Raw genomic sequence first — 22,042 nt, 5'->3', positions numbered from 1 at the left:
TCAGGCTCAAGTTGGTCAAAACCCAAAAAGGACTAGTAGGTGATAGTTGGGGCTAGTTGGTTGGAGTCAGTCCAAGTTGTTTGACTGGGTATTTTATATATATATATGTGTGTGTGTGTGTGTGTGTGTGTGTGTAGGCATATATGCATGTATTTATGTATGTTCTTGTGTACGTATGTGTGTGTATATGGGAATGAGTTCAACCAGTTTCATTTTGGACAGGTTCTTCAAATCCTTCCTTTTTATCTCCCTCTCTCACCTACTTTTCTCTCTCACTCTTTTTCTTCATCTTTTCTTTTCACAACCATCCTCTCCACCCTATAATTGGTGGATCCTTGGGAGGGAGGGAGAATTCAAAATTTAATCCCATTTTAGCATTTGATTTTGTTCATTTGCCTATACACACACACACAGTCAGAATACACACAAGAATATATTATAAATTTAGAGAGAGGGATATATACAAAAGTAACAAAACAAAGACTGGACATAGATTAGAAGAAAGCTAGTTAAAAAGCAGTTATAGGGAAACTATTAGAATAATGCAGAAAACTTGTTTAGCTTATACATTTGATGGTCTCTAAGCCTTAATGGGTGTGGGTAGGGGTTTGGTGTAGGTACCTAGATGCAGGTACATGCATAGCAAGTTAGGAAAATGTAGGTATACAGGTACAGCGGGGATATATATATATATATATATATATATATATATATATATATATATATATATATATATATATATATATATATATATATATGCAAAATACCCAAAAAAGGGATTAAGTAAACATGTAATATAAATAAAAATGTTACATGTTAACGAACCAATAACATGCAAAAACAGGTATTGCCAGGGGGTGGTTAGAATGCATGAACACACACACACACACACCCCACTTTCCTTTTCTATACTTTTTGTTTTATTATTGTAATCAGTGTAGGGCATTGCGTTCTTTGGTTTTTACTAGCCGTTGTGCACTCCTAATGGCTATCACAATCCTTTCTTGTCTACAAAGGTAAATGACTCTTCTTCTATTTATTTTCATATGGACCATGGCATACGGTTTAGGGATATAAGGGTATCCCTTTATTATTACTTGTGTGTGTTATTATTATCCCTTTATCCTATTAGCATTGAGAGTACTTGCATGAACAATTGCGCTGTGGCGGTGATATTGAAGCTTTCTTATTTTGCATCATCCAAGCAGAGCTTCTATTCTTTCAAAGTTTGTCTATGGCCCAAGATCTTGACCCTGCGAGTAGGAACCAAATTAGTGTTCTTGAGGATTTCTTTGAGTGAGCTGAAAAGGAAATTGCTTTCTGCAATAATTCTGTGTTTGAAGTTGTTTCTGTTTGAAGTTCTTACTTATTTTTCGTTGCCAAAATTCTTTGTTTATTTGATACTTTGGTACTTCTTGTAAGTGAATGGTGTTTGAGGGTATGAGTAAAAGGCATTGAATATTACAGTGTGTAATTTGTAAATAGTGGTTCGCTAATGAAAATTTTGAAATTGAGTAGCGCTTCAATTTGTATGCTAATTTGTTTACCTGAAAATTTTAAGCTCAGATTCTTTTGTTCTTCCAACTTCTAGGTGCTGGGGATGGTATTCCTACTGTGGAAGCATTTGGATCTTTTGTGATGGATATGTTCACTTCAAAAAGTGATCTAGATTTGTCTGTTAACTTTAGTTGTGATGAAGCCAGATGTCCTCGAGAAAAGCAGATATCCTTGCTCAGGAACTTATCAAAGGCATTGTTTTCTCTACAAAGTAATTTTGTCTCATATATAGTTACCACTACATCAGGATCTGATTGAGATGAACTTATCTTTTGGTGGTCTTTAACTTTTACTACTGAAATTTTTGTCAACAAGCTGGTAAACTGGTGCACTTGATGCTATCATGATGTTGATTTAAGTTCGTTTATTACTACTATAAGTGAACTCTAAAACGGACTGTATTATATATATTTTTTAATCTGTTATAAAGTGCCACTAATGTTGTGCAAGAATGCAAAGAAAGGATAACATGCCACTGGATTTGGGTATAAATATAATTAATATTGCATTTATGTTACTATTTTTCTTTCTTGATTCTACTGATTTGGATCAAGAGAGATTATAGTGGTAAAATGTGATTTAGTTTCAGAACTTTTGAGTTCTTTCTTCTATTCCCTCCCTATTTTTTGCAGCTTGTCCTCCCAATCTCATAAATGGCAAAGTGCAAATACATGCACATGACTGTTAGTTTACTTGTTTGTTATTTTTCCTCCTTGCATATCCATAGAAACCATGACTATCTAACTGACTTTGCTATCATTTCCACCAAAATAGCAAAAGAACAACAATATAGAGAGTCACCGTCATGTGCTTAGCAACTTTGCAAGGATTTGCTCCTTCTAAGATAATATGTGAACTATGTCACATAGGTTCAGGTATGGGTACAATCATGGGAAGCAGGTACAGCCGTACAGGTACAACGATTTTAGAAAAACTTGGTACAGGGGTACAACGGAAAAAGTGTGTGCATTATATATATATATATATATATATATATATATATATATATATATATATATGTATATATATATATATAGAGAGAGAGAGAGAGAGAGAGAGAGAGAGAGAGAGGAACTTTCTCCCACTGGCGTAAGGGTAAGACAGTGTCGTTACCTGATGCCAAAGACCCCAGCGGACATCGCCTTGAGCCGCGCAAGGGGAGGAGAAGTACTCCCCATTGCAGCCACCATAGACTGCCTTGTTGCCAGTGACCAGGGGTCACGGGTCACCGCCGACGCCCTGCCGGGTAGTCTCCAACGCCTGCACCTTAGTTGGTAAAGCGTCGCCTAGGCATGGACTAGTCGCCAGTCCGCATCCCATGCCTAAGTCCATCACTTAGGCATGAGGTGTGGGTTTGGCGCCTAGGCGTGCTGGCGCCTAGTCCATTTGGAAGTTTGGGTGACTTTAGCCTCTGATACTTGATTTGTTTTGCTTCCCAAGACATGCTATCCCTTAAGTTTAGCTTAATTTTATTGCAAAGAGTCTTATTTGACCCAGTGGTTGCAAAATTTATGTTGAAAACAAAGAATTTTTTCTATAAGTATCTCAGGACAGATTGCTTGCAAGGTCTATCTTTTACTTGAATTGATTGAGTTAGGATTGTAGGTGTGATTTGAGTTCATGCAGTACACAGCTTAAGTCAGAGTTTTGTAGGCGTCTTTTACAGTTTTTGAAATTGGTTTATATTCAGTTGCCATCGACCATAGGTCCAGTTTAGAGAGCACAAATTTTAAAGTAGGTATTATTTTGGTTATTTTCTGTTTCATGTATATTGTTTAGAGGTCACTTTTAGTTCTACAATGAGAAGTCTATTGTTTTAAATTCAATGCATTAAACATTTTATTTTGCTGTTTTATAAGTTGATTTTGACTAATCCTAACTTGCTAACATGCTAACTTAAGACATAAAACATAAAGCTAACATTTTAGAATTAAAAATAACTAAGCAAAATTCCAACAACTTTTGGATGCCTTTTTAGGCAATAGCATCCTCCGCTGCAAAAAAATTTGCTCCAAGACATTTTTTTTTTGGGTGCAGCCCTTAGTTGTCAAGGTGGCCTGGTGCCTAGGCGTGCCTAGCCACCTAGACAACTAAAGGCTGCGCCCAAGAAAAATGTGTTGGAGCAATTTTTTTTTGCAACAGCGGATGCTACCGCCTCTGTTTTTCAAGAAGGGGGAGGTGGTCGCCACCTTAGTTGTCAAGGTGGCTAGACTCTGCCTAGGCGCGCCTAGCCTAAAAAGGCATCCAAAAGTCTTTGCAATTTGGCTTAGTTATTTTTAATTCTTAAATGTTAGCTTTATGCTTTATGTATTAAGTTAGCATGTTAGCAAGTTAGGATTAGTCAAAAACAACTTATAAAACAACAGAAGATAAGTTTAGTGAAGAATAAACCAAATGATAGACTTCTTATTGTAGATCTGTAAACAATGTACATGAAACAGAAAATAACCAAAATAATACCTACATTGAAATCTTTGCTCTCTAGACTCGACCTATGGTAGATGGCAACTAAATATAAACCAATTTGAAAGATTGTGAAAGACACCTACCCGACTCTGACTTAAGCTGTCTAATTTATACATTAGCAGAACTCAAATCGCACCTACAATCTTAACGCAATTAATTCAAGTAAAAGATAGACCTTGCATGCAATCTAATTTCTGCACAAATTGTAATTTTTTGAGATACTTATAGCAGAAATTTTCTGTTTTCAACATAAATTTTGCAATCACTAGGTCAAATCAGACTCCCTGTAATAAAATTAAGCTAAACTCAAGGGATAATAGGTCTTGGGAAGCAAAACAAATAAAGTATTAGAGGCTAAAGTCCCCTAAACACCCAAATGGACTAGGCGCCAGCACACCTAGTCCAGCCTAGGCGCCAAACCCATGCCTAAGTGATGGACTTAGGCATGGGATGTGGACTGATGACTAGTCCATGCCTAAGCGACGCCTTGACAGCGAAGGTCACCACCCCCCGATAGCATTGTGGACAACCCGACGAGGCATTGCCGGCTACAAAAAAATAAAAGTAAAACAAAATTCATATTGATTTAAATATACACGAAAAACATATATAGATTTAAGACTTTAAGTTGAAGACAAAACTATGAATAATAAACTATTAACTGATTAACAACATGACAATTATGCAAAACTTAACAGCATAACAAATTAACAATTAAAGTTTAATGATATGTACAGCTTTACACAAGCATAACCTAAGCAAGAGAGCAAATCAGCTGGTTTTGATGAAACGTAAACTTTAGAACGGCAGATTTTGAAGAATGGCGGCAGCAGCAGATGATTATGCAAAACGACAGCAACAGATTTTGAAGAACCGGCACTGGGAAGATTTTGAAGAACTGTAGCGGCAGATGATTTTCTAGATATGGCACTAAGGCAGATTTTGAAGGAATGACATAAATCTAATAAAAAAAAGCAACAAAAAAAGGGGAAAACAACATTCAACATAATCAGATGAAAAGAAGGGGAAACAACTATGGAAAACAAAAAAGGGGAAACAGTGCAGAAACCCTAAAAAAATAATGAAATGGAAAATAGAAAAATAAAAGCTTACTCTGCCGGCGATGCTGAAGACTGCCACCGTCCATCGCCGGTTGCCGCCGGCCGATGAAGCTCCCCACTGCTGATTATGACCTTCTGTTGTGGACCTTGAGGCTGAAGAACAAGCCAAAAGAAGAAGAGGCATCGATGGAAGGAGGATCTGTCAAACAAGTTTTTAAGTTTAAAATGTGGTTTGGATCAGTTTCAACCTAGAACTGATCCAACCACCCATGTACCCATGTACCTGTTTTCCCATACCGGCATACTAGTATCGGTACGCGACCCTCCTCCACATACCACAGTGAGTCCAGTCCAAATGTCCAGTCTAGTCCAAATGTCCCACTCTTGCTAAGAAGTCTGCTCTTGTAGAACCTATTGATGAGTCCAACTCCGAAAAGGGGGAGGGCCATAGCGAGTCTGAGACTAGCGGGGGCGAGTCCAATGAGGGAGAGGAGACGGTCCAGTATGAAGGTGATGCCTATGAGAATTTGTTAACCATGCATCACGTCTTGACCACTCCGAAAACCACGTTAAACTTTAAGTGGCTGCGGAATAACATTTTTCAAACAAGATGTTATTGTGAAGGTCATGTTTGTGATGTTATTATAGATAGTAGCCCTTGTGAGAACATGGTTTCTCTGAACACCGTCAAGACACTGAAACTGAGGATGGAAAAGTGTGCCCACCCTTATAAGGTCTTGTGGTTTAGAAAAGGGAATGGGGTCCCAATCACTCACCAGTTTCTGGTTAAAAACACGATGGGAAATTTTTATTAGGTTGAAGTTTGGTGTGATGTCACCCCGATGACAGCTTGTCATATCCTGGTTGCACGACCCTGGCAATATGATAGGAAGACTATTCATCATGGTCATAAAAACACTTATTTATTCAAATTCAATGGGAAGCGATTTGTCCTCTTACCGATTAAGGAAACCATTTTTTTTGGGAGTGAAGATCGAGAAAGTATCAGGGTCGGTTGGATTATCTTATAAGGAGTTCCTATACGAGTGTCCGGATAACTGCTACGAGTTAGTGGCCAAGCCTGTGTCAGCCTTCCTATCCCTGGTACTTGAGGATGTGGTGCCGTTGTTGTCTGAGTTCAAAGATGTCAGGCCACAGGAGCTGCCTGATGGCTTACCTCCTAAACAAGCAAGTCAACGCACTCTCGATTTTGGCCCCTGGGTCAAATATACCTAATTTACCTGCCCACCGCATGAGCCCAACCGAACATGCTGAATTGCAGCGGCAAGTGGGGGGAGCTACTGCTGAAGGGTTACATTCATGAGAGTGTCGGTTCTCGTGTAGTCCCTGCCCTACTCAAGCCTAAGAAAGATGGGTCTAAACGAATATGCGTGGATAGTCGGGCAATCAATCGCATCACAGTCAAATACTGTTTCCCACTTCCCTGTTGGAATGATATGCTTGACATGCTAGCTAGTGTTTATATATTTTCCAAAATTGATTTAAAAAGTGGGTATCACCAAATTCGCATCCGGAAGTTGGATGAGTGGAAAACGGCATTCAAGTCCCGTGATGGGTTGTACAAGTGGTTAGTCATGCCTTTTGGGCTCTCTAACGCTCTAAGCACATTCATGAATGTCATGACCCAAGTTTTGCGTCCTTGTTTAGGAAAGTTTGTAGTTGTTTATTTCGATGACATTATTATTTATAGTCAGTCTGTGTCCGACCATATCTCCCACCTTCAGGCAGTTTTACAGATTCTGAGAAGAGAAAGCCCTTTTGCAAATGCTAAAAAGTGTGAATTTCTTACTAATAGTTTAACCTTCTTGGGTTTCTTTGTTTCTGTGGAAGGGGTCAAGGTGCATTCTTCAAAGGTGCAGAAAATTGTTGATTGGCCTTCTCCTTGGACTTTGGGGGAAATCTGCAATTTCCATGGCTTGGCCTCTTTCTATCGATAGCTTATATGGAGTTTTAGCACAATTATAGTCCCCATCATCGAGTGCCTTAAGATTGCTAGCTTCGTATGCAGTCTTGTGGTTGAGAAGATTTTCCAGCTTATCAGAGAGAGGATGACCTCTGCCTCTGTGTTAGCCTTTTCAGACTTTTCAAAGGTTTTTATAGTTGAATGTGATGCATTGAATGTGGGCATTGGTGCTATCTTGAGCTAGAATAGAAAACCAATTGCATTTTGTAGTGAAAAGCAGACTCAAGCCAAGCGCCACTACTCCACTTATGTAGTAGTACAGGTCTTGCACTACTGACAACATAACTTGATTTTAGTGGAGTTTGTTCACAGACCATGAAGCTTTAAAGTTTTTGAACAGTCAAAAGAAGCTTAGTGCCCAATAAGTAGGTTTGTTTCCTGCAAGAATATACCTTCTCCATTAAACATTGTAGAAACACGAACCACAAAGAGAGAGTAGAGAACGAACACACAATATACGTGGAAAACCTCGGAAAGAGGTGAAAAACCACGGGGAAGCTCTGACCTAGGGGCTCACTGCAACCCTAGGAGAGAGAAAATTATATTTCACTTAATTCAACACTAAACACAAGTGACAATATAAAGAGATTATTTTGGAGCAGATGTATGGCCAAAAGAAAAGGAAAGTTCGTGTGTATCAACTTATGAAGGATGTGTATTCCCTGCGACAAGGTGCTCTCTCGGTTGCAGACTTTTATGCAGCATTAAAATCTAAGTGGGAGGACCTTGACTATCACTCTGATATTCCATGGAGGTGTCCTCACGACCAGATGCAGTACATGACTGATAAATGGGAAAACAGGGTATTCCTTTTCTTATCCGGACTGAATGATGACTTTGAAAATATAAGGAGTCAGATTGTTAACTCTGACGAATCATTTAGTATTGAAGATGTCTATTCCCGTGTTGAAGCTGAAGAACAGAGAAGGCTGCTCTCTAGTGGACGAAAGGGGGAAGAACAGTCTGCCTATGTTAGCCGTGCCCCTGTGGGAACTCCTCGTTCTTCTCGAAAATGTACACATTGCAAAAAACTTGGTCATACTAGGGATTTTTGTTGGGACCTGTATCCAGAGAAGAAGGATAGTAGGGGGAGGTCTTCGAGTGGGAAGAAGCCTGTATCGTCTGCAACAAGTCTGAGTGATGGGAAAGGTTCTATTTCTGCAGAGCAGATTCGTGAGCTACGAGCATATTTGAGCAAGATTGATGTTGGTCAGGCAGATACACCAGATGAGGTGAAGATCAATCAGGCATTGGCTGTTTCAGGGGGAGAAGGTACTTCTTATATGGGTGAATGGATTGTTGACAGCGGTGCCACTCATCACATGACTGGCAACCCCAAGCTTTTCCATGACTACAAGCTATCCTCGGGAAAGGAACGTGTGTCCCTTGCCGATGGTTCCTTTACTTCTGTGGCAGGGAAAGGGAGTCTTTCCTTGTTAAATAATTTTTTAGTTCATGATGCCTTACATGTTCCTCATCTTCCCTTAAATTTGTTATCTGTTAGTAAGATTACCAAGGAACTGAAGTGTGAGCTTATATTTTCTGAAAAACGTTGTGTTTTGCAGGCCTTGGTGACAGGGAAGAGGATTGGGATTGGTTTGGTGTCTGATGGGCTGTATCGGCTTCCTATACGCGTTGTCACAGCTCTTATGTCAGCAGAACAGAGAAGAAGGAGGAAGAGTGTCGTCAATTATTTTTGTTTTGGCATGAACGCCTTGGTCATCTCTCATTTGGGATTTTGAAACATTTGTTCCCTGAACTATGTTCTAGTTTAACCATTTCCATGTTATCATGTGATGTGTGTCAGTTTGCGAAGCATGTTAGAGCTTCTTATCCAATTTCAAATAGTCGTTCTAATAAAGCTTTCTCCTTGGTTCATTATGATGTGTGGGGGCCTTCGGGCATTCATTCTCGTGGTGGTTTTCAATACTTTATAACTTTTATAGATGATTATTCAAGATGTACCTTTGTGTATTTGTTGAAAGATCGTAGTGAGGTGCCTCACATTATTGAAACTTTCATCCTCCTAGTGGAAAACCAATATGGAAATTCTGTCAAGACCTTTCGGTCTGATAATGCTCGTGAATATCTGTGTCTCACTGTTGAAGAATTCTTTCGAAAGAGGGGGATTGTTCATGAGACATCCTGTAGTTATACCCCCCCTCAAAATGGGGTTGCTGAGAGGAAAAATCGTCAGTTGCTCAATGTCACCCGAGCCATACTGTTCCAAAGAAATCTCCCAAAATACTATTGGGGTGATGCAATCCTTACTAGTGTCTACTTGATTAATCGCATGCCTAGTCGTGTGCTAAAGGGTCGTACTCCCTACTCTATGCTTCCAGGGAGTAGTCAACCTTTTCATCTTCCTCCTCGAGTCTTTGGATGTGTGTGTTTCATACATAACCACAGCCCCAATGTGAAAAAACTTGATCCCAAATCTATTAAGGGCATCTTTCTTGGGTATTCTTCCACTCAAAAAGGTTATAAATGTCTAGATCCTACCACTGGTCGTCTTCACATTACCAAAGATGTCACATTCTTGGAACATGTCTCCTATTTTGGTGAGAATTCTCTTCAGGGGGAGAAATTAATGTCTAAGGAAGAGTATTCTCCCACACAGGAAATTCAGTTTACAGACTTTATGGATTACAGGCGTGAAGAGAATCCTGTTGCCAAGGTGCTTGGCAAAGATGAAGAGGGGACGACTACTGATGTACATGAACAGGAGAAGGAGGGAGAGCATCCTTTGGTGACAGAACAAGAGGGTAATCGTATGTTTGGACAGGTGTATTCCAGGAGAAGAGCTTGTACTGACAAGGTGATTGATGATGAGGAGGTTACACCGAATCCCAATCCTACTTCTTCCTTGGATGATCCAAGTCGTGTTCAGAAGCAAGATGTTGGAAGAGAAATTCAGACTGGAAAAGAGAAGGAGGATCTTCCTATTGCCTTGAGAAAGGGGGTCAGGTCATGTACCCAGCACCCTATTGGTAACTTCGTATCTTACTCTAGATTGAGCACTGACTATAAATGTTTTGTATCCTCCTTGGCTGTGGTTGTGATTCCCAGGAATGCTACAGAGGCTCAGGGTGACACTAAGTGGTCTCATGCAATGAAAGAAGAGATGAAAGCTTTAGACAGAAATCAGACATGGGAGGTGGTTGATATTCCTGAAGCAGCCCACTTGGTTGGGTCGAAGTGGGTCTACACTGTTAAGTACAAACCAGATGGGAGCATTGAGAGGTACAAAGCACGTTTGGTGGCCAAGGGGTTCAGTTAGAAATATGGGATCGACTACTTAGAGACGTTTGCTCCTGTTGCAAAGATGAAGACTGTTAGAGTTATTATTTCATTGGCGGTGCTGAAGGGTTGGGAGATGTGCCAACTTGATGTAAAAAATGCCTTTCTCAATGGAGATCTCGAAGAGGAAGTGTACATGTGCATGCCACCAGGTTTTGAGAAGCCTGGAAAATGCTGTAAATTGAAGAAAGCTTTGTATGGGCTGAAACAGTCTCCCCGAGCATGGTTTGAACGGCTCAGACTTGTTATGAAGAAACATGGCTACAAACAAGGAAATGGAGATCATACCCTGTTTGTAAAGAGAAGAGAGAGTAAAGTTACTCTACTATTGGTTTATGTTGATGATATGATTGTTACAGGTGATGATAAGGAAGAGATAGCAAGATTAAAGGGTTTACTATCTATTGAATTCGATCTAAAAGATCTTGGTAAGCTGAAGTATTTTCTAGGTATTGAAATTGCTAGATCAGGTACAACTCTTGTACTTAGTCAAAGGAAGTATACCCTGGATCTACTAAAGGAGACAGGAAAACTGGGATGCAGACCAGCCTCTACTCCTATAGATGCCGGGCATAAACTTAGTAGCTGTAGAAATACAAACAAGAAGGAGACGAAGAGCAACAATGATCACGATGTAACGTGGAAAACCCTCAACACGAGGGAGAAAAAACCACGAATGAGGAGGAGTTGGTGCCCACTAGCAGCCAGACTCTCTCTCTCTTAAGATAATCATTCACTTAAGGATTAGGGTTACAAGACTTGTAGAGCCCAAAACGGGCTACAAGGCGGGTCGGGTATGGATCCGGACCCGAAACCCACAAACTATCAACACTCCCCCTCAAGTTGGGCATACATATCAAACATGCCCAACTTGGATACATTTCTCTCAAATGAAGCTGAAGGAAGAGCTTTCGTCAGAACATCAGCAGTTTGGTCTTCAGACTTCATGTAAGGTAAGATCAACTCCTTCGCATCAATCCTTTCCCGAATGAAGTGACGATCAATTTCAACATGTTTTGTTCTGTCGTGAAGAACAGGATTGTTGGCTAAGTTGATTGCAGACTTGTTATCACAATACATCTTCATAGGTCCTTCAATCTCTATTCCAATGTCAGTCAACAATATCTTCAACCACAATAACTCTGACACTCCCATAGCAACTGCCCTATATTCTGCCTCTGCACTGGATCTAGAGCAAACATCCTGTCTCTTGCTCCTCCATACAACAAGGTTTCCTCCCAAGTAGACACAGTACCCTGTAGTGGATCGTCTGGTATCACCACAACCTGCCCAATCCGCATCAGAATAGCCCTCGATTTCCACAGTCTCTTGTTTCACATACAGGAGTCCCTTACCAGGATTTTTCTTCAGGTAGCATAGCACTCTGTCCACAGCCTTCAGATGTGCATCGGTTGGCGCATGCATGAATTGGCTCAAAACATTCACCGCAAAGGTGATATCAGGTCTCGTGAGGGTAAGATAGATTAGCTTCCCAACCAGACGTTGATATCTTCCCTTGTCTTCTTCACAGAGAGGCTCTCCATCTCTAAGACTCAACTTGTGCCCAGTGTCAAAAGGGGTAGGAGTAGGTCTACATCCCAATTTACCAGTTTCTTCCAGCAGATCTAATGTATATTTCCTTTGGTTTAGTACAAGACCAGTACTAGACCTAGCAACCTCCATACCAAGAAAATACCTTAGTTTGCCAAGATCTTTGAGGTCGAATTCAGTAGCCAGTAACCCTTTTAGCTTGATAATCTCCTCCTCATCATCTCCAGTAACAATCATGTCATCTACGTAGACGAGCAGGAGAGTAACCTTGCTCTCCTTCTTCTTCACAAACAGAGTGTGATCTCCATTTCCTTGTTTGTATCCATGACGTATCATCACTCTTCTCAGTCGTTCAAACCACGCTCTAGGCGATTGCTTAAGGCCATACAATGCCTTTTTCAGCTTACAACACATTTTTGGTTCTTCATATCCTGGAGGCATATGCATATATACTTCTTCTTCGAGGTCACCATTGAGGAATGCATTCTTAACATCCAGTTGATACATCTTCCACTCCTTCATCACAGCTAGGGATATAACCACCCTCACAGTCTTCATTTTCGCAACAGGAGCAAAGGTTTCCAAGTAATCAATTCCATATTTCTGGCTAAACCCCTTGGCCACAAGTCTAGCTTTATATCTTTCAACACTCCCATCTGGTTTGTACTTGATGGTATACACCCATTTGGATCCAACTAGGTGAGCGGCTTCAGGAATCTTCACCACTTCCCATGTCAAGTTTCTTCTTAGGGCATCTATTTCTTCTTTCATTGCATCAGCCCACTTGGAGTCACTTTGAGCTTCAGCGACAGTCCTGGGAATCACAGCCAAAGAAAGAGTAGAAACAAAGCACTTGTAATTTTTCCTAAGTCTGGAATAAGAAACAAAATTACCAATGGGGTGTTGAGTACATGACCTGACACCCTTTCTCAGGGCAATGGGAAGATCGTCATTCTTCTTTTCAACCTCATCATGGGTCTCCACGGTCTCCTCGATAGGACTTGGTTCATCCAGGGAAGGAGTGGCATTGGGATTGGAAGTAGATCTAACATCACAAGTCATCACCTCTGTCCGAGTACCTCGTCTAGAGTAGAACTGTCCAAACAACTGAGGGCCTTCCTTCTCAATGCTATTGTCACCCCTTTCCTCCTTCTCAGGCACATCAACAGTATTAAGTGATTCTGCTTTCTTGTAGTCCAAAAAATCTATAAACTGAAGTTCCTGTCTCTGAGAATACTCTTCCCTGCCCACAGACTGCTCCCCCTGAAGAGGATTCGCACCAAAGTAAGAGGCATGTTCCAAGAAGGTAACATCCCTCGTAACATAAGCTCGACCAGTAATAGGATCAATACATTTGTATCCTTTTTGCGTAGGGGAGTATCCAACAAAGACACCTTTGATAGACCTAGGATCAAGTTTCTTGACATTTGGACTGTGATCATGGATAAAACATACACAACCAAAAACACGAGGAGGAAGAGGAAATGGTGGACGACTGCCAGGAAGCAACGAGTGGGGAGTCCTACCATTCAAAACACGACTGGGCATGCGGTTAATAAGATAGGCACTAGTAAGAACTGCATCACCCCAATAGTGTTTAGGAAGATTTCTCTGAAACAAAAGAGCCCTGGTGACATTAAGAAGTTGACGATTTTTCCTTTCAGCTACCCCATTTTGAGGGGGGGTGTAACTACAAGATGTCTCGTGAACAATCCCCCGTTGTCTAAGAAACTCCTCAACAGGCCGACACATGTACTCACGGGCATTATCGGACCTGAAAGTTTTAACATTCGCACCATACTGGGTATGCACAAGAAGAATAAATGTCTCGATGATTCGAGGAACCTCGCTGCGGTCTTTAAACAAGTATATAAATGTAGCACGAGAGAAATCATCAATGAAAGTGATAAAATACTGGAAACCTTGACGGGTATAAATGCCCGAAGGTCCCCATACATCAGAGTGAATCAGGGAAAAAGCTTCATTAGCACAACTAGAAGAAAGAGGGTACGAAGCCCTCACATGTTTGGCAAACTGACAAACATCACAAGAAATGGAAGACACATCAAAGGAGGAACACAAGTCTGGAAACAAATGTTTCAAAATCCCAAAAGGTAAATGCCCAAAACGTTCATGCCAGTACATAAAAGACTGAAGACAATCTTCTCTTCTCTTATCTGTCTTGCGGATCGCTGTCAACAGAGCAGTAGCCACACGTATGGGAAGACGATATAATCCATCAGAAGCTAAACCAATCCCAATCCTCTTCCCTGTCACCAAGTCCTGCAAAACACAACGATCGGCAGAGAATATAAGTTCACAATTCAATTCTTTAGTAAGTCTACTGACTGATAAGAGATTTAAAGGAAACTGGGGAACATGTAAAGCGCCCTGCACATGAAATTTGTCCAACAAGGACAGAGTGCCTTCGCCTGCCACACAGGTAGAGGAACCATCTGCAAGAGAAACATGTTCCCTTCCCGAGGACAACTTATACTCATGAAACAATTTTGGATTACCTGTCATGTGATGAGTAGCACCACTATCGACAATCCATTCCCCCACAGAAGAGTTACCTTGATTGCCAATAACTGCAAGAGCATGATTAGCTGTAGTTCCCTCTGAGGTCTCAGTCTTGTTGACATCGAGCCTGCCCAAATAAGCCCTTAGTTCACGAAGCTGGTCAGCAGAAATGGAGACTTTTTCTCCACTAGAGGTGGCTTGCACCTCAGACACAGGCGTTCTCCCAGTCAAAGATCTCCCTCTGTTCCCCTTCTTTTCTGGATGAAGATCCCAGCAATAATCCACAGTGTGACCTGTCTTCTTGCAGTGAGTGCACCGGCGAAGAGACCTAGATGGGCCGCCAGGACCACGACTCACGAGAGCAGATCTCTCGTTATAGGGCACAAGTTCCCTCTTCCCTTCTTGTGTAACAAGCCTTCTCTGTTCTTCCGCTTCAACACAGGAGTACACATCTTCAATACTAGACACCTCCCCTGAATTCAAAATCTGGCTTCGAACACCTTCAAACTCATCATTTAAACCTGCTAAAAATAGGAACACCCTGTTTTCCCATTCATGAGCAACATAGAGCGCCTGATCATGGGGACAATGCCAAGGAATATCAGAATGATAGTCAAGCTCTTCCCACTTGGCTTTCAAAGCCCCATAGTACTCTGCAACAGACGAGGTCCCTTGTCGAATGCCATAGACTGTCTTCATTACTTGGTAAGTACGAATTGCGGTCTTCTTTTGGCCATACATTTGCTCGAGGACCACCCACATGTCTCTAGCAGTCTTCTTCCGAAGGATAAGGGGCTGAATATCGGCGGAAACAGAATTGACAATCCAAGTTTTCACTTGATTATCCTCAAGAAACCAAGTATGCCACACATCACTTGTTCTTGCTGGTTCAGGGTTGCTCCCATCAATATAGGCCATGCGACCACGGCCAGCAATCCCCATGGTCATAGCAGGCGACCACGAGAAATAATTAGCCTTGGTGAGGCGAAGAGTGATGACCTGCATGGGAACATTCTCAGTTCTAAAAGCCCCTATTTCAGTGGGATTGGTGTTGACGGTTGACGAGGAAGAGGCTGCCATAATCACAGACCAGTCTAGCTACGGGTGAAGCCCAGTAGGCAGCAAGGGCAGCAGGGAGCAACAACACAATACAACACCAAAAACAAGGCAGAGAGCAGGCAACGGACAAAACGAAGCAGAACGCTGCTGGACAGAGGGTCGCTGGGCAGGCCGACGCTGGGCGGAAGCGACTGAGCAGACAACAGAGAGGCAGCCGCTCAGGCAGAACGGCGCTGCGCTGGGCGGAAACAGACCGCCGGAACCAGGCAGAGCGGCGCACCGGCGGAAGCAGACCGCCGGAAAAAGACACGGCGGTGGACGATGCGCCGGATGACAGAGAGGAAAGCCGCTGGGCAGAGCGTCGCTGGGCCGGTCGTCGCTAGGCGGAGACGGCGGAATCCTGAGCGGCGCTGATCATGGGCGGCGCTGGGCGGAGACGGCGGCGGGGCGACAGACGAAGCTCAGGGCGGTGCTGGGCACTGGCGTCGGGCGTCGGGCGAAGCTCGGACACGAGCGTCGGGCACGGGCGATGAACAGGGCCGGGCGAGACGATGAACAGTGCCAGGCGAGTCAATGAACAGTGCCAGGCGAATCCTCCTCCAACACGGGCAAAAGACAAACCAGAAACGCCGGAACTTCACGGCTCTGATACCATGTAGAAATACGAACAAGAAGGAGACGAAGAGCAACAATGATCACGATGTAACGTGGAAAACCCTCAACACGAGGGAGAAAAAACCACGAATGAGGAGGAGTTGGTGCCCACTAGCAGCCAGACTCTCTCTCTCTTAAGATAATCATTCACTTAAGGATTAGGGTTACAAGACTTAAGTAGAGCCCAAAACGGGCTACAAGGCGGGTCGGGTATGGATCCGGACCCGAAACCCACAAACTATCAACAGTAGCAAAGATGGAGAACTATTGTGTGGAGAAGCTAAAGGGAGATATCAACGTCTAGTTGGCAAACTGATTTATCTCACTCTGACTAGACCTGATATCACATTTGCTGTAAATATGATGAGCCTGTTCATGCATGCACCTACAGATATGCACTTGAAGGCTGTAGATAGAATTTTGTGCTACTTGAAGAAGAATCCCGGAAAGGGACTTCTATATGTGCAACAAAGATCTATTGAAGTTGAAGGGTATTCTGATGCAGACTGGGCAGGCTGTGTTGACACCAGAAGATCTACTTCAGGATACTGCGTCTACTTGGGGGGAAATTTAGTTGTTTGGAGAAGCAAGAGACAAGATGTGTGTTCCCGCTCGAGTGCAGAGGCTGAATATAGGGCTGTGGCTACTGGGGTATCAGAATTGTTATGGCTGAAGATCTTACTGACAGATATTGGAATAGAGATTGAAGGGCCTATGAGGATGTATTGTGATAACAAGTCTGCAATTAACTTGGCTAACAACCCGGTTCTTCATGATCGAACAAAGCATGTGGAGATCGACCGTCACTTCATCAGAGAAAGAATTGATGCTAAGGAATTAACGCTACCTTACATGAAGTCTGAAGACCAAACTGCTGATGTCCTAACCAAGGCCTTAAGTGTAACTCCATTTGAGAGAAATGTATCCAAGTTGGGCATGTTTGATATGTATGCCCAACTTGAGGGAGAGTGTTGACGGGTTTTGTTGTTCGGGTCCGGATCCGTACCCGATCCGGTTTGTCCTAATTAGGACTACTTATACTTCTGTAAACCCTAATCTTTGAGTTAATGAAGTGTTGAAGAGAGAGAGTGTCTGGAGGCTAGTGGGCACCAGACCTCCTCACCCGTGGTTTTTCTTCCCTCGAGTCGAGGGTTTTCCACGTTACATCTGTGTGCTTTCTTCTACTCTCGTGCACATTTTGTTTCTACAGTTCCCAAGACACTCCCCCTGAAGAGTATTCACCGGAAAATACGACTCATGTTCATGAAATGTGACATCCCTCGAAACATATACTTTGGAAGTAGTGGGATCCACACATTTATACCCCTTCTGAGTGGAAGAGTACCCTAAGAAAACTCCTTTAATAGACCGGGGATCAAGTTTTTTGAGAGTAGGGCTATGATTATGCACAAAACAACTGCACCCAAAGACACGAGGAGTAAGAGGCCACGGATTCTGAGTAGGCCACAGGGTAGAATAAGGAGACTGACCATCCAGCACTCTAGTAGGCATACGGTTAATGAGATGTGCACTAGTGAGAAGTGCATCACCCCAATACCGCTTCGGGACATGACGTTGGAACATAATGGCCCGGGTAACATTCAATAGATGACGATTTTTACGTTCAGCTATACCATTCTGAGGAGGGGTATAACTACAAGAGGTTTCATGAACAATACCCTTTCCTTTCAAGAATTCATCAAGGGATTGGGAGACATATTCTCTTGCATTATCCGTACGGAAAGCTTGAACAGTAGTATGGAATTGAGTCTCAACAAAGGCAACAAAGTTTTTCACAACTGCTGGAACCTCACTACGTTCTCGCAACAAGTACACGAACGTACATCTAGAGTAATCATCAATAAGCGTCAAAAAATAGTGACAACCACCACACGTGGGTACTCCAGAAGGACCCCAAACATCGGAATGAACTAAGGCAAAGATGAGTGGATTTATTCAAAGAAATAGGGTATGAAGCCCTGACATGTTTAGCCAATTGACACACTTCACAAGCGAAGGAGTCAATGGAGACAGAAGCAAACAAATGAGGAAACAACTTCTTTATTAACTGGAAGGGGAGATGTCCAAGACGCTCGTGCCATCGCAGAACAGTAGATCTATCGTTCACACCAGACAAGTGACCACTCGTGGCAGAAATCAATGCTGAAGCAACTTGTACCGGCAGCCTGTAGAGCCCATCAGTAATCGAACCAATCCCAATCTTCTTCCCCGTCACCAAGTCCTGCAGGGAACAATGATCAGCAGAGAAAATTAGATTACAGTTTAATTCTTTAGTAATACTGCTGACAGAGAGTAAGTTCATAGGAATATTTGGAACATGCAGGGCATTGTGGAGACGGTATTTGTTCAGCAGGGACAAGCTCCCTTTCCCAGCCACAGAGATAGAAGACCCATCTGCCATAGACACGCGTTGCTTGCCAGAGGAAAGTTGATATTCTTGAAAAAGTTTAGAGTCCCCTGTCATGTGGTGAGTGACTCCACTATCAACAATCCAATCACCAAGAGAGGGGTTACCTTGATCAGTCGAGGCAACGAGGGCTTGGGCTAGCTGAGCCCCTTCAGACGTGGAGGACTCCTCAGGGGTAGTAGATAGGCGGCTAATGTACGCCTGTAGCTCCTTGAGTTGAGCAGGGGACAGCTTGGACTTTGCACCACTAGAAGAATTGCTCTGACTGGAATCAGACACAGAAGGGCTACGCTTGCCAGAGGGAGGACGACCTCTAACCAGTCTCTTCTCGGGATGAAGATCCCAACAGAAATCCACCGAATGCCCCAACTTGTTGCAATGAGTGCAATGTCGGGCAGGACGCTGCCCAGTCCCTGAGGCACGACTGACAAAGGCAGAAGGGCCATGACCGGTGTCAAGATGCATCACCTGGCGACGTTGTTCTTCAGACTCAACACGAGCATATACTTCCTCTATCCCCGGAATCTCATCACCATTAAGAATCTGGCTACGAATAGACTCAAATTCATCCCTCAGGCCTCCCAGAAACAGAAACGTACGGTCCATCCATTCCTTTTCCCAGTAGAGGGAATGATCTGAACCGCACGTCCACTCATCAGTCACATGATAATCTAGCTCCTCCCATTTGGTCTTCAGGGCAGCATAGAAGGCAGCAACAGACAAATCACCCTGTGTCAGGGAGTAAATACTGCGTTTAATCTGATAGGTGCGCAGATGTCTCTTCTTGCGACCATACATCTTTGCAAGCACAGTCCACATATCAAAAGAGGTCGGCTTCCGCAGAATGAGGGGCTGGATATCGGAGGACACGGAGCTGATAATCCACACCTTCACTTGGCTGTCCTCCAACGCCCACGTCGCCCATTGAGGATCAGATTTGATGGGCGCAGGTTTGTCGCCAGTGATGTAAGAGAGACGCCCACGGCTAGTAATCCCAATCTCGAGGGCGGCAGACCAAGATAGGTAATTGTCCTTGGTCAGACGGATGGAGGTGACCTGGATCGGCACGTTCTCAGTCTTGGAGGCGCTGCCCGCGTCAAGAACGGCATCTTTTTGAGTCCCCATCGCTTTTGCCATCACAAACAAGCACACAGCAACAAGAGGCACAGCGGCGGGACGGGAAGGAGGCAGCGGCGACGGGAAGGAGGCAGCGGCGACGGCGGCGGGAATGAGGCAGCGGCGACGGAAGGCAGGCGACGGCGCAACACAGAGGCCACCCACGGTGGCAGAAACCAAGAACGGGCCGAACGGAGGACAGCGGAGGCGCAACAGAAGACGGCGGAACAGAGGACGGCGGCGACACAGAGGACGGCGGCACAGCAACGGGCAGCAGCGGCACCGGAACTTCAACGGCGTCGGGCGACGGAAAAACTTGACGATCCTTGGAAAAAACGCTTCTCCAACTTCGGTGGCTCTGATACCATGTAGAAACACGAACCACAAAGAGAGAGTAGAGAACGAACACACAATATACGTGGAAAACCTCGGAAAGAGGTGAAAAACCACGGGGAAGCTCTGACCTAGGGGCTCACTGCAACCCTAGGAGAGAGAAAATTATATTTCACTTAATTCAACACTAAACACAAGTGACAATATAAAGAGGGAGAGAGGAGAAGCCGCCTAGGGTACCGAGCCCGCCTCGGTACCTGCGCCCCATAGAACCGGGTCCAGATATGGACCCGGTTCCCATAACAACATATTCTAACAAACATCAATCAGGAACTCTTTACAAAGTTGATGCTCTTAGTAGAAAAATTAACCTTCTTATGTCCATGTTAGTCAATGTCGTTGGATTGATGATTGTAGGGAGCTATATGCTAATGGCCTAATTTCCAACAACCTTGGGAGGAGTGTCTTACCAAAACAAATTCTGCAAACACTCTTTTCTCAATTCATAATGGCTTTCTATTTTAGGGTGATAAGTTGTGCATTCCAAATTTCTCCTTCCAGTTTTGACAATTGATTTCTGAAATTCATGGAGGTGGTATGTCAGGTCATTTTTGGATACGATAAGGCTCTTGCTTCCTTGGAAGAGTGTTATTGTTGGCCCAAAATGCGGAGAGGTGTGGTGAAGTATGTGAATAGTTATTGACTTTGTCCGATGGCCAAGAGCCAACAACAAAATAGTGGGTTGTGCACTTCTTTACCTATCTGAGACTGGCCCTGGGATCATGTCTCGATGGACTTTATTTGTTGGACCCCTAAGACGGTGCATGGACTCGATTTCATTATGGTAGTTGTAGACCGATTCTCCAAGATGGCAGTCTTCACTCCATGTAAGAGTACTATTGATGTATCTTTAGTGGCTCCGTTCTACTTTAGGGATGTTGCCCCTTTTCATGGTCTCCCTCGGAGCATCACTTTAGACCGTGATACTAGGTTCACGAGTCATTTTTTTGGAGGTCTTTGTGGGCAGTCTTCAACACTAAGCTACAGTTTAGTAGTGCTTACCACCCCTAGACTGACGGGCAAACTGAAGTGGTCAACTGCACTTTAGGAAACTTGCTTCGTCGCTTGGTTGAGGAACATACCCGGACTTAGGATTTGTTGCCACAAGCAAAATTTGCATATAACAGTTTGGTTAACTGTTCCACTGGCAAGTCTCCATTCGAGATTGTGTATGGTTGATCTCCTACTCATGTAGTTGAGCTCGCTCTGGTGTCACACCCTCCTGATGTCGACCCTTAAGCCCTCGATGATGTCCCTTACATGTACGACATACACCAGTAGGTCAAACAGAAATTGCATGATAGCTATGAGTCACACAAAGCATATGTTGACCAGGGTAGGCGAGAGATCAAATTTGACGTATGTCACCTTAATTGGGTTTATTTGGGTCCAGAGCATTTTCCTGTTGGAACCTATGACAAGCTAAGACCCTGTAAGTGTGACCCTTCAGCGCTTGAGGAAAAATGCATACTTTTTAGACCTTTCCGTTGATTGGAGCATCTCCCCAATTTTCAATGTTGCCAACCTACGCCTCCACCATGATACAATTGAATCTTCAACTAATGTACAGTCAGAGGAGACTAGTCATATGCATGAGGATTCTTGAGGCACATTAGGCCCGTAGCAAAATGTACCAGCAGTTTGCATGTCCAAGGTTAGTGATTCTGTTGCAGCCTCATCTGGATGGCAAGAGGTTCCTATGCACACATTCCACATACTCAAGGCGAATCAAGGGCGATCCCTCCCATCTTGCATCTGCACCAACTGCCCCCGACATCCACAATATCGTTAGGAGCTGAAGTCTTCAACCCGAGGAGATTGACACAGTAGGACTTATTCGGCTGGGTCCCAAATTTTCGATCTATTATAGATCTTATGATAGATAGTATTTCTGTTATTTTTGAGTTTGGACCTTTTTGTTTTGTGACCCAAGATCCAATTCAGATTTAG

At 43.3% G+C, this 22,042-nt stretch overlaps 1 protein-coding gene across 5 annotated transcripts in view; it reads left to right on the top strand.

Moving 5' to 3' along the window:
* LOC116262427 (uncharacterized) overlaps window positions 1–22,042 on the top strand; it is a 37,438-nt gene that overhangs the window by 2,698 nt on the left and 12,698 nt on the right. For 3 of the 5 annotated variants that reach the window (XM_031641784.2, XM_031641781.2, XM_031641782.2), the window contains exon 5: window positions 1,592–1,768. The exons of 1 other annotated variant lie outside the window; for it this stretch is intronic. In XM_031641784.2, the coding sequence (XP_031497644.1) occupies window positions 1,592–1,768 (177 nt within the window). The remainder of the gene's footprint in view (window positions 1–1,591; window positions 1,769–22,042) is intronic. One more of the 5 variants, XM_031641786.2, reaches the window with a different exon arrangement.

The sequence above is a fragment of the Nymphaea colorata genome, chromosome 10, assembly GCF_008831285.2.
Source record: "Nymphaea colorata isolate Beijing-Zhang1983 chromosome 10, ASM883128v2, whole genome shotgun sequence".
In the NCBI taxonomy this organism is placed as follows: domain Eukaryota; kingdom Viridiplantae; phylum Streptophyta; class Magnoliopsida; order Nymphaeales; family Nymphaeaceae; genus Nymphaea; species Nymphaea colorata.
Note: the sequence above shows the minus strand (reverse complement) of the source record. Positions and strands in the feature narration are given on the sequence as shown.